The sequence below is a fragment of the Chionomys nivalis genome, chromosome X (assembly GCF_950005125.1).
Source record: "Chionomys nivalis chromosome X, mChiNiv1.1, whole genome shotgun sequence".
Taxonomy (NCBI): Eukaryota; Metazoa; Chordata; class Mammalia; order Rodentia; family Cricetidae; genus Chionomys; species Chionomys nivalis.
The window spans coordinates 98,940,723-98,953,189 of record NC_080112.1 but is presented as its reverse complement, the minus strand read 5'-3'; the positions used below and the strand labels follow the sequence as shown (position 1 = coordinate 98,953,189).

General features: G+C 43.1%; 1 protein-coding gene across 5 annotated transcripts; it reads right to left on the bottom strand.

The window, feature by feature from the left end:
- Nucleotides 1–9,543: 9,543 nt before the first annotated feature.
- Nucleotides 9,544–12,467, bottom strand: LOC130867854 (transcription elongation factor A protein-like 5). 5 transcript variants are annotated; one of them, XM_057760059.1, is made up of 4 exons: nucleotides 12,312–12,450; nucleotides 11,484–11,586; nucleotides 10,999–11,066; nucleotides 9,544–10,373 (listed from the first exon to the last, which is right to left on the bottom strand). In XM_057760059.1, exon 4 carries the CDS (start codon nucleotides 10,345–10,347, stop codon nucleotides 9,781–9,783), a length of 567 nt encoding a protein of 188 aa, XP_057616042.1. In that variant the 5' UTR covers nucleotides 10,348–10,373; nucleotides 10,999–11,066; nucleotides 11,484–11,586; nucleotides 12,312–12,450; the 3' UTR covers nucleotides 9,544–9,780. The 5 variants fall into 5 exon arrangements, with proteins under 5 accessions (XP_057616042.1, XP_057616043.1, XP_057616041.1 ...); XM_057760060.1 differs by having other exon boundaries at nucleotides 11,552–11,586; XM_057760058.1 differs by lacking the exon at nucleotides 11,484–11,586 and having other exon boundaries at nucleotides 12,312–12,467.

Here is a 12,467-nt window from a genome sequence, read left to right as displayed (position 1 = left end):
TTGGAAGAGCAGGCAATGCTCTTAACCACTGAGCCATCTCTCCAGCCCTCCTCTCCTTTTCTTAATTAGGGTCCCACATTCCCCCTTTCCCTTCCTCCTCTATCTTTTATCTGTATTTACTAACTCCTTTCTAAAGATTCCACATTTCCCCGATCAGATCACTTGTTCTCATCTCTGTTGTTTCCCAAACCATCTATCTTGGCAATGAACCACCCATTTTACTTTCCTGGGTTCAGCAGTTACTCCATACTACGTACTCAAATCAGCTTGTTTTGAGGTAGGGGCCTCTGATGAGAAAGAACATGTGATGTTCATTTTTTTGCCTCTAGATTACCTGAGGCAGTGTAATATTTCCTAGTGGCATCTGCTTGCCTTCAATTTTCAGGATTTCATTTTTCTTAATAGCTGAATAGTATTCAAAAGTACATGTGCATCACATTTCACTATAACTTATTGACTGAAGGACATTTAGATTGTTTACATTTTCAGTATTTCTTCTGCTCAAGTCATCCCTAGGCCCTAAAGTCAAAGAGACAGCAGGCAAAGGAAACTTGATTCTAGGAGCATGCAGTCTTTTTTTTTTTTTTTTTTTTTTTGGTTTTTCGAGACAGGGTTTCTCTGTGGTTTTGGAGCCTGTCCTGGAACTAGCTCTTGTAGACCAGGCTGGTCTCGAACTCACAGAGATCCGCCTGCCTCTGCCTCCCAAGTGCTGGGATTAAAGGCGTGCGCCACCACCGCCCGGCGGAGCATGCAGTCTTGCAAAAAAATTTATCATTGTTATTGAGTTATACATTTCCCACACCTCTTCCTTCCTTCCCCCTCTGCTTTTAACCTCTCTCTGTCCCATATGCTCCCAATTTACTCAGGAGATCTTATCTTTTTTCTACTTCTCATGTAGATTAGATCTATGTATGTCTCTCTTAGGGTCCTCTTTGTTGTCTAGGTTCTCTGGGACTGTGATTTGTGGGCTGGTTTTCTTTGCTTTATGTCTAAAAGCCACTTATGAGTAAGTACATATGATATTGTTCTTTCTGGGTCTGGGTTACCTCACTCAATATGTTTTTTTCTAGTTCTGTTCATTTGCTTGCAAATTTCAAGATGCCATTATTTTTTACTGCTGAGTAGTACTCCATTGTGTATCTTTATCCATTCTTTGGATGAGAGACATTTAGGTTGTTTCCAGGTTCTGGCTATGACAAATAATGCTGCTATGAACATAGTTGAGCACATGTCCTTGTGGTATGATTGAGCATCCTTTGGGTATATACCCAAAAGTGGTATTGCTGGGCCCTGAGGTAGGTTGATTCCTAATTTTCTGAGAAATCACCACACTGACATCCAAAGGGGCTGTACAGCTTTTCACTCCCACCAGCAATGCAGAAGTGTTCCCCTTTTCCCCACATCCTCTCCAACATAAGCTGTCATCAGTGTTTTTGATCTTGGCTGTTCTTACAGGTTTAAGAAGGAATCACAGAGTTGTTTTGATTTGCATTTTTCTAATGACAAAAGATATTGAACATTTCCTTAAGTATCTTTCAGCCATTTTAGATTGCTCTGTTGAGAGTTCTCTGTTTAGATCTGTACTCCATTTTTATCGGATTACTTGTTCTTTTGATGACCAATTTCTTGAATTTTGGAGATCAGACCCTGTCTGATGTGGGGTTGGTGAAGATCTTTTCCCTTTCTGTAGGCTGCTGTTTTGTCTTGTTGACTGTGTCCTTTGCTTTACAGCAGCTTCTCAGTGTCAGGAGGTTGCATGGGTTATTTGTTGTTCTCAGTGACTGTGCTACTGGAGTCATAATTTGCTGTGGGACAATGGTCTGTACCCTGTCACTTGTATTTTAAATAAACACTGATTGGCTAGTAGCCAGGCAGGAAGTAGAGGCCTGGCAACAAGAATTCTGGAAGCTGGAAATTTCAGTCTGCAGTCATCACCCAAACACAGAGGAAGCCAGACACAGAACAAGCAAGATGTGACTGCCTAGCAAAAAAGGCACCAAGCCACGTGACTAACACAGATAAGAATTATAGACTAATATAAGTTATGAGTTAATAAGAAGCCTGAGCTAATAGAACAATCCGTTTATAATTAATGTAGACCTCTGTGTATTTCTTTGTGACTGAACGACTGCAGGATTGGGTGGGACAGAAACCTCAGTCAACAATACTTAGGAAATGATATCCTGTGCTAATTGCAAACCTTATAATCTCCTAACTAAGCATTCACAGGAACATTCACTGTACTCACAGCTCAAATTTCTGTTTTCATTATAGTCAAGCTGTGGATTGCTGGAAAAGAGCCTCTTCAGGCATAGCAGGGCCAGAAGTAGTATAATTTGGCCATTGTTTTGTTGTTTTTAAAGATTTTTCTGGGAATGGTGAGCATGCCTTTAGTTCTATCTCTAGGGAGGCAAAGGCAGGCAGATCTCTGTGAGTATGAGGCCAACCTGGCCTACAGAGTGAGTTCTAGGACAGCCAAGGATCATGGTGAAACTCTCAAAAAATGAACAAACGAACAAACAGAAAAAATATTCTCCCCTTAGGATATAGAAGTTTCCTGAAGTTCCAAAGGATTGATTGGGCAATAAACTGAAGATCAAAATCAAATCTCTTATTTAGGAAAGAAAAATAGTAAAGGATTATTAAATTAGAGCCAAATAAACTTGGATTTCAATCTAGGCTCCTTCTACCTGTATGTGACTCTGTATAAATCATTTATCTTATTGTTGTTTCTGTAGGCAATCTTCACAGTAGTTTTGATTTTATCACTTGTGTTGAAACTCTTGACTCTTAGCCAGCAATAAATGAAAACCAGATCCCAGGATGAACTTCTTTCCCTTTAGGCATCCTCTAAAATTTCCCCATCTTTTTTTATTTTAAAAATTTACGTGTATGGGTGTTTTACCTGAGTGTACGTCTATGCACCATGTGATTGCCTAGTGTCTACAGAGGCCAGATGAGGGCATTGGATTGTCTGAAACTGGAATTACAGGTGGTTGTGAGTCTCCATGTGGGTGCTGGGAGTTGAACCTGTGTCTTCTAGCGAAATAATCAGTGCTCTTAACTGCTGAGCTATCTCCATAAACCTTTGCGATATTAAGTCATCAGGAGTTTGGCATTATTAGCTACTCTCATATTAACCTTATACCAGCAAATTATTCTCAGAGTTCAGTAACAGTCACTGGTGTACTTATGAAATGTGGTAAGACTGTAGTTATGGGGGTTTGGGGGTGTTAGACAACACACAGTAGGAATTATGCACTTTAATGATAATTCTCAGAATCTCCTAAAAGTTCATGAGTTAAAGTTTTAGTTGCTATGGTATGGGGCTACTGAAAGGTAGGGGAAATAAATGGTAGAGCCTAGCAAGTAGAAGTTAGGTCACTAAGAGAGTGCTCTTGAAGAAGACAGTGAGACCCCAACTCTTTCCTCAATTCTTGTTTCATGTTTACTATGAACTGATCAACTCCTGTGCCACAGACTTGACCTATAATGAACTGGGCTACCATAGGCTTGGCAGCAACAGGGTCGGGTGTCCATGGACTGAAACCACTGAAGCTACATGCCCAAATAAACTTTTAAAAAGAGATTTATTTATTTTTTATTTTTTTCACTTTTCATATATTTATTTATTTATTTATTATGTATACAATATTCTGTCTGTGTGCATGTCTGCAGGCCAGAAGAGGGCACCAGACCTCTTTACAAATCGTTGTGAGCCACCATGTGGTTGCTGGGAATTGAACTCAGGACCTTTGGAAGAGCAGGCAATGCTCTTAACCACTGAGCCATCTCTCCAGCCCCTATTTTTTATTTTTTGAGTGTATTTTGTCTACATGTATGTAAATGTATCACGAGCATGTAGTGGTTGAGGAGGCTAGAAGAGGGAATCGGATTCCCTGGAGTTGGAGTTAAAGGCAGCTGTGAGCTGTTGGGTTCTGTGCAACAACACAAAGTGCTCTTAACCATGGATCCATCTTTACAGGCCCCCAAATAAACTTGTTATCTCTCTCTCTCTCTCTCTCTCTCTCTCTCTCTGTGTGTGTGTGTGTGTGTGTACACATGTGCATGTATATGTATAGACACCAGAGGATGTCATATCAAGTGTCAACCTTTTTTTTTTTTTTTGATTTTTTTCGAGACAGGGTTTCTCTGTAGCTTTTGGAGCCTGTCCTGGAACTAGCTCTTGTAGATCAGGCTGGCCTTGAACTCACAGAGATCCACCTGCCTCTGCCTCCCAAGCACTGGGATTAAAGGTGTGTGCCACCATGGCCTGGCTTAATGTGAAGCCCAGGCTGGCCTCAAACTTGTGGTCCTCCTTTCTCTGCCTCCTTCAGCAAATCCTAAACTGTTTTTTTTTTTGTTTTTTTGAGACAGGGTTTCTCTGTGTAACAGTCCTGGCTGTCCTGCAACTCTCTATGTAGAACAGGCTGGTCTTGAAATCGCAGAAATCCTCCTATTTCTGCCTCCCAAGTGCTGGGACTGAAGAAGAGTGTCACTACAGTTAGCTCTTTATCTATCTATCTATCTATCTATCTATCTATCTATCTATCTATCTATCTATCTATCCGTCTATTCATTTATATGTGTATGGTTGTTTTGACTGCCGGAATGTTGTATATCACATATATGCCTGGTGTCCATGGAGGCCAGAAGAGGGTGTTAGATTCCCTGGAACTGGAATCACAAACAATTGTGAGCTGTCATGCAAATGCTGGGAATTGAACCAGGGTCCTCTAGAAAAGTACCAAGGTCTCTTAGCCATTTAGGGTACTTTCCAGTTTTCTTTCTTTCTTTATTTTTATGCATGTGTATGTGTCTATACCTGCTTGTCTTTGTGTGTACTATATGCATGCAGTACCTGCTGAAGCCAAAAGAGGGTGCAAGATGCCCTGGAGTTGGAATTACAGGTGGTTATGAGCCATCCAGTATGGGTGTTGGGAACCAAACCTGTACAAGAGCAGCAAGTGTTCCTAACCACTGAGTCATTTCTCCAGCTCTGCAACTTTTTTGTTTAAGACAGGTTCTTGGAGACTGTAGTCCGCTGATTGACTAGTGTGACTGTCTATTGGACCAAAATTATCTCAGGGCCTGTAACTCGAGGCCTGTAGGACAGAGAAAAGCCTGGCTCAAGTTTGAGGGAGGATGAGACAGCAGCAATTAGGTAGACGCCCCTCCAGTCAGAGGGAGGGTTTGGCTGCCTCTCATTGGATAAAGACACCCCCACATCACACCATGTCACTTAAGCTATGTAAGCTGATGTTCACAGTAATAAACTGACTTCCTGCTTGACTCGACTTCCTGCATCTTGGGGCTGTGGAATGGACCCACAGCGCACTTACCTTTCCCTGGGGAATAAGGAGGCCTAGCAATGATTAGGAGAATAGGGAGGCTGAAGAAGCCTAGCAGATGTCCAGGACACCTCAGGGATATCTACTCATCTCACTCCAACCAGCACCCCACCCCTGCCCAGTTCTAGAGCTGCAGATGTACACCACCACACTTGGCATTTATATGGGTACTGGGAATCTGAACTCAGGAATTCATACTTGTACAACAAGCACTTTAGCAACTGAGCTCTCTACCCAGATCCTTTGCAACACACTCTCTCTTTTACTATTTTATTTACTGTGTATGAGTGTTTTACCTGCATTTATATATACCATGTGTTTGCAGGGCCTTCAGAGACCAGAAAAGGATGTCAGATTCCCTGAAATTGGAGTTACAGATGGTTCCCAAGGTGTGGATGTTGGGAATCAATCCCCGGTCATTTGGAAGAATAGTCAATGTTTTCCACTTTTAAGCCATCTCCCCAATCATACCTTTTCCTCTTCCTAAGTAGATTTCCCTCAGACATTTGTTATGGCTCTGGAAAGCTGACCAACTCTTATGATAAGGCAGAATATGCTACATTTTCATATCAGAAGGTCCATGGATAATGACTATACTTAGCAAGTTAAAAAGTAGCAATTGCAAATTATCTATATGATAAGGGACTGCTTGTCAACTAGACAAGGCATTATTCCAACTCAACAATAAGAAAGGCTATCAATCTAATTTTATAATCATCAAAATAACCGTGGCATAGTAGTGTACTCCTTCAATCCCAGCACTTGAAAATTAGAAGAAGGCAAATCTCTGTAAGTTCAAGGCCAGCCTGGTCTACGTAACAAGTTCATGACAGCCAGGGCTACAAAGAAAGATTCTGGGGGCTGGAAAGATGGCTCAGAGGTTAAGAGAACTGACTGCTGTTCAAGAGGTCCTGAGTTCAATTCCCAGCAACCATATGGTGGCTCACACCATATAATGAGATCTATAATGAGATCTGGTGCCCAGAACACTATATACATAATAAATAAATTAAAAATAAAGAAAGATTCTGTCTCTTAAAAAAACAAATAAAATCCAGCTGAATAATTGGATCTATTTTATCTTCAAAAGATATATAAGCCGGGCGGTGGTGGCGCACGCCTTTAATCCCAGCACTTGGGAGGCAGAGGCAGGCGGATCTCTGTGAGTTCGAGACCAGCCTGGTCTACAAGAGCTAGTTCCAGGACAGGCTCCAAAACCACAGAGAAACCCTGTCTCGAAAAACCAAAAAAAAAAAAAAAAAAAGATATATAAATTGTCAAAAAATGAAAAAAAGCTGAAGATTGTTAGTCACTAGGAATTTCAAATCAAAGGTCTTTTTATGGGCTGCTACTCTTTAATCAATAAAGATTGCTATAATAAATTTGTGTCAGCAAAGACATTAAGAAATTGGGACATTAATACAGTCTTGGTAAGACTGTCTAGTGTAGCAGTTGTTTTAGAAAACATTTTGGCATTTTGGCAGGTCTTCAAAACTTATACCAGGTTTATTATAGAGTTTCAAAAATTCATCTCCTAAGAATATATCCAAGAAACAAAACCTTACCCACAAATATTTAGTGATGATGTATGCTGCAAGATTATGACAAGTAAAAGGAGCCAGATATAACAAGCCTTGTAGTGTATGATTCTATTTATGTAAATGGACAAATCCGCAGAGACAGAAAAGGGATCATTGCTTACCAGGTGCTAGAGACATGGAATAGGCACAGTGTCAATGAGTATAAGGTTTCTTTTTAGGGTGATGAAAATATCTAATTTAGAACTAGATAATACGATGGTTTCAGAACTCTGTTAACGTATTAAAAAGTACTTAAGTAGGTAAATGTTATGATCTGTGAATTACATTTCACCAAATCTGTTAAAATATTAACGTATGCCCACTAAAAATTACGATGGTAGGTATTAGAAGCCAAACATACTCAGATTGGGAATAGGAAATGGCAACACAGACTGCAGTGTTTATTAATAATAAACTCTTTTGCATTGTTGGTGTTTTTATTTCAGTGTACATATCTATTTTATGAAACATGAAATTGAGGTCTGGAGAGATGAGTCAGCAAGTAAAGGGGTCTGTTGATCTGGTTCAATCCCCATTTCCCACGTGGAAGGCGAAAACTGGCTCCTGTAGTTGTCCTCTGACCTCCACACGTGCATCATGGTACACACACACAGACACACACACACACACCTTCCACAAGTGAATGAATTGAATAAAGTTCTTTCTTCCCTTTTTTTTTTGTTTTGTTTTGTTTCCGTGTGTCCCTGGCTGTCCTGTCTGTCTACAGAACTCACTCTGTAGGCCAGGCTGGCTTCAAACTCACAGAGATCCGCCTGCCTCTGCCTCCCAAGTGCTGGGATTAAAGGCGTGCACCACCACAGCCCGGTTAAATAAAGTTCTTTAAAGTGAACTGAAAGTAGAAGAAATATCAAATCAGAAGAGATTCTGATGACTTAGGTTTGATGTGGAAGCCAGGATTCTTATATTTTCTGCAAGACACATAGGACTTCCATGAAGATACTCTACCAATAACTCAAATTTTGCAAACTATATCCAATGTTAAAACTATTTGGGAAATAACTGTACAATAATTTCCCCCCTGCCATGTTTCTTTGAAACGGCAAATTTCAGTTGCATAAGAATAAATTTACTTGAGACAAGTGTTATAACTAATGCCTATAATTCCAAGCAGTTGGGAGGTAGGGGCAGGGAGGTCAGGAATCTAAGGCCGGCCACAGTTACATAGCCAGGTATAGTCCAGTCATGTATACATGAGATGCTTGTTTCAACAAAAGCAACAATAAAAAAGTATTTAGCCTACATATTTAAGAATACACATACAACCAGGAGCAGAAATGGCCCAAAAACTGAGGTCTCCTGACTTGATGGGTAATGCGTTTATTTTGTAAGTTTCTATTAGGTGTTGTGGGAAGCAAACAATGAGTAAGGTAAGTTCTTGGCTTTATAAAGGGCAAGTCTGAGAAATGAGGATATTGCTCGGTTGTTAGAATGTTTATCTAGAGTGCACAAAGCCCCACATTTGATCATTGGTTCTTCATAAACATGATTTGGTGGTGCATGCCTATAATTCAGGCACTCAGGATATGGAAACAGAGGATTTACAAAAAGAAGCATTCCTTGTATACATAGCGAAGTTCCAAGTCAGCCGAGACTAGCATGAGACCCTGTCGCAAAGTAAAACAAATGAATGAATGGTAAAGGAAGGTAAATCTAGTGGAGGTAATTTTTAGTTAAAAATTTAGCAAGCATTTTTCCACATCTCTTTTTATGAGTGGTAACTATTAAGGTGAGAAAAGGCTCATTGTAAACACACCAGAATGGAACGTCTAACAGGGCCTTCTGGAAAAGAAAAGGGGCATTGTTACCTCAAGGACTTCAGCTTACTAATACCAGTGGATGTGGATGTCTCAAGAGGATGCAGGATCCATGAGGGAGAAGGCCCAATGCCCAGTGGATGTAACATTTGCTCAAGAAAAGATATCACCCACATCTCAGCTCCCTGCATCTTTTCCTGAGCAGAGCCGAGGCTTCCTCCAGTAGTCCCTCAAGTGTCTGATCTGGTGCTGCTCGCGCACACAACCAGTACTCATTGCCAAATTTGGTTCACTCCATAGATTTATGATGTAAGCCTCACCCCATTTCATATATGTCAAGGAAGCAGCATCACTGGCAGGAACTGCAAAAATTCCTCCAACTTGAAGTCTAGAGGTAGTGTAGTTTTACCTGTGATTATGATTCTGACAAGAATTTGAAGCATCTCCTTTGCCTTCACAGGTTTAATAGTTATTTTGATAGCTTCGTATGAGACAGGCTCTCAGTCGGTGGTCCTGGCTGGCCTCAGTTGGCTGTCCATAAAGACAAGGTTGGCCACTAAGTCAGAGATCTGCCTGCCTCTTCCTCTAGAGTCCTAAGCCCAAAGGAGTGTGCCACTGTACCCAGTGCTCTGTGTTATCTTTTAGTGCTTCTTTTATGATAAAATTAACCTCTGTCCTTAATGGGGAGGGGGGTCATATGAGAAAATGAAAAATCTCAAGTCCCCCCACATAGAGACAGCCACCATTTTTCTTGGGTCTATGTACTTGCACAGTTTTCCTTGTATGTAAATATTCTATGTGATGATTTTGTTTTCAAAAATGGACTGATACTGTATCTGTGGTTGTGCACACTGCTATCTTTATTATTTTACAGTACACCATGAACACCTCTTCCATGCACATGGGTGAAAGTCCTTTACTAAAAGACATGGTGCTGTCTGCTGGTAACAAGAGTGACACCTAAAGGAAAATATCAGCACAGGGTTGAAGCACAGAGTCTGGCAAATGCCTGCCAGGGGAAGCAGGGCTGGCAATATTTCCCATCAAAGAAATCAGAAGGAAAGGCCAAAGGCATTAAACAAAGGGAGCATCTTCCAAGTCCTTCTGGCCCCTGCCTCCTCCGCCCCTCACTCCCCTGACTCCCCGTTGGCCTCGGGGGACTAGAGCATCCTGCGCAGCATCTCTTGGCATCCAGGGAAAACCTCCCATTTTCTGCCTCTTCCTCAGCTCTTCCTGCGCCCTCGCCACATCTGCACACTCTCTCATCATCTCCTCACTGCTGACATGCCTGTCCTGGAAATCCTCCTGGGAGTTCTTGGGAGAATCGTCTGTCCCCCTATCTGTTTTTCGCTTGGCTTTCCGGGGCACGTAATCTTCAGCAGGGCGCTTTTCGGCAGCCCGCGCCTCGCTGGCTGGCTTGCCCTCCCCTTCAGACTTTCCCTGATTTTCTGGCTTCCCCTCACCTTTCTGTTGTCCCTGCTCACCTGGCCCTCCCTCCTCTAGCTTCCCCTGGCGTGCAGGCTTCCCGTCTGCATCGGACTTGTCTTCGTCTGCATTTCCTCCTTCTTCTGGATTTCCTTCATCTTCTGCCCTTCCCTTGTTTTCCGGCTTTCCTTCAGTTTCTTTGAAGAACTTTTCCATGTTGCGATTTTCCTTTGCCGCTTGTCCTAGAAGACAAAGTAAAAACACTAAGGGCACTCCAGCTGGGCACAAGCTTTTAACAGTTGCTTTCCTTGATTCATAGCTCTGCCAACCCATCCTAATCCACCTTTCAGGTGGACTTTTACCCTTATTATTCTTTTTCCTTTCCCTATACACTTCTTACATATACACATGAACCAACTTGGCAGGAAATTCCAAGGGTGTTTCTCCCTACCGTTAAAGCTCTTAAAGCGATGTGCTAAGAAGGAACCGCAGAGAATAGTGGTTTCTGAACTTCGTTCTCTCTCTGCCCACAGAGACACTAGCTGTGTAGTTTCAACTTACAAAGAACTGCAGGAATCGTTCAGGACATTTTCATTTTTTTTTCTCTCACCCTCTCACGTATAAAAAAAAAGTGTACATAGATTTCAGGGGTGTTCTGATACCCTCAGAGAACACATTCTTTCTCCTCACTTTCAAAGCTTCCTCTTTAGCCTAACCAGCGAGAAAAGATCACATTCTCTTAGGGTCTCGCCATGTGTCTTGAACTTGCAATAAGGAGAGTTGGAGCCGGGAGGGAGGCAAGCAGTGGCCTCCCCAGCTTTCACTCTACTTCTGGGGGTGGCAGAATGCATTCCTTCTCCCACTAACCTGCACTGATTCTGCAGGCCTTTCCTTTTCTTGGCTGGATCGGTGCCCACGACCACAGACCTGAAGACCTGTGGGAAGAGATAGGAATCAGGTGGTGAATGAAGAATTAGAAATCTGAATGACTGGCAAGTAGTACGAGGAGTCTTTGTCAAAACGTTCCCAATCCCTCCCTCCCTCCTACCCCATCACCCATTTCTCGGTGTTCTCGCATTTTCTTCCACACTTCCTCCTTTAACAGTTTCCCCTTTACTGGTCCCGAGCTATGGGACTGAAAAAATGACTTCCAAACCGTTTCTCGGGGTCTGAATTTCCTTCCCAAATCTACTGTCAGTGGCTTCACTGAAATGAGTGACGGGCAGGCCTGTGAAAGGCAGAAGGCTGGGCTGGTAGGTGCCGCTTCACTCGGGTCTCTCTGGACCAGTCCCCCGGCCCCGGCCCCGCCCCCGCCCCCGCCCCGGGGCCCTTGCTAAAGCGTAGCGGAATACTTTTCTGAAAACGTAGCTTTTAGAAGGAGGAGGGGGCAGGGCAGACGTAACCACAGCACTTCACTCACGCCTTCCTCCTCACAGACCCAGAAAAAACAGCTTTCTACAATGAAAAGGAAAAATTATTTCTAAATTCTAACATTTGGGTCTGCGAAATCTCCTTTGAACCCTTCCTATTAAGAAATCACCCCCTACCTGGGAACTGAGCATCATCCTAAACCTCTGTTTTCCTTCTACGTAGCAACCCCCACCCTTGGTCCCCTTGGCCTTCCATTTTGGGCTCCAAAATGGTTGAGGGATGGAGAAGAAAGAGAAAGGGAGAATTCAAGTCTTGGCCTGGGGTAGTCCATCTTCTCAGCCTGGAGTCAGGGCCTGTGCCCCTCCTCTGCTACCTAAAAGGGATTAGGCCATCACCACCCCCACTGCCCCGCTGTCGCCTCCCCCGCCCTCCCCCTCTAAAAAGACATTTGTCACTCAATCACTGTTCCGATTGGCATTCTATACCTCTGATCTCCCTCCAATGACCCTGTCCCCGTCCCCATCCATTTCCTGCACCTGTAATCATTTCTGGTCTTAGACTCCTGTCATGCCTACCCAGCGTCTGCAGGCAGTGAAGGATTGGGAGCTATCCAGGGAATCGACTCCTTCTGCCATTAGCCCACGTTTCTCCAAGGATATAAGAGCTGCTACCCCCAACAGACATAATCTTCTGCGTCAAAATGAATGGGGTTGGAAAGGGGGCGGTATCTTAAAAGCAGACAAAATCCTCTACTCTGTAGCCGCTGTCCATTACCACCCCTCCCTTAGAAATCCCTGGCTTCTACCAACCTGCCGGGCTATAGGGCAGCTGCCCCCCCTCTGTCGCTCAGTTTCAAGCCTGCCTTCCTCCACGGAGATAAGGATCTGGTGGCTGCTGGTACCTGGGAGAGAGGGACTTCTGCAGACGGCTGCTCCTAATCACGTGACGAAACGTCACCAGTGGGC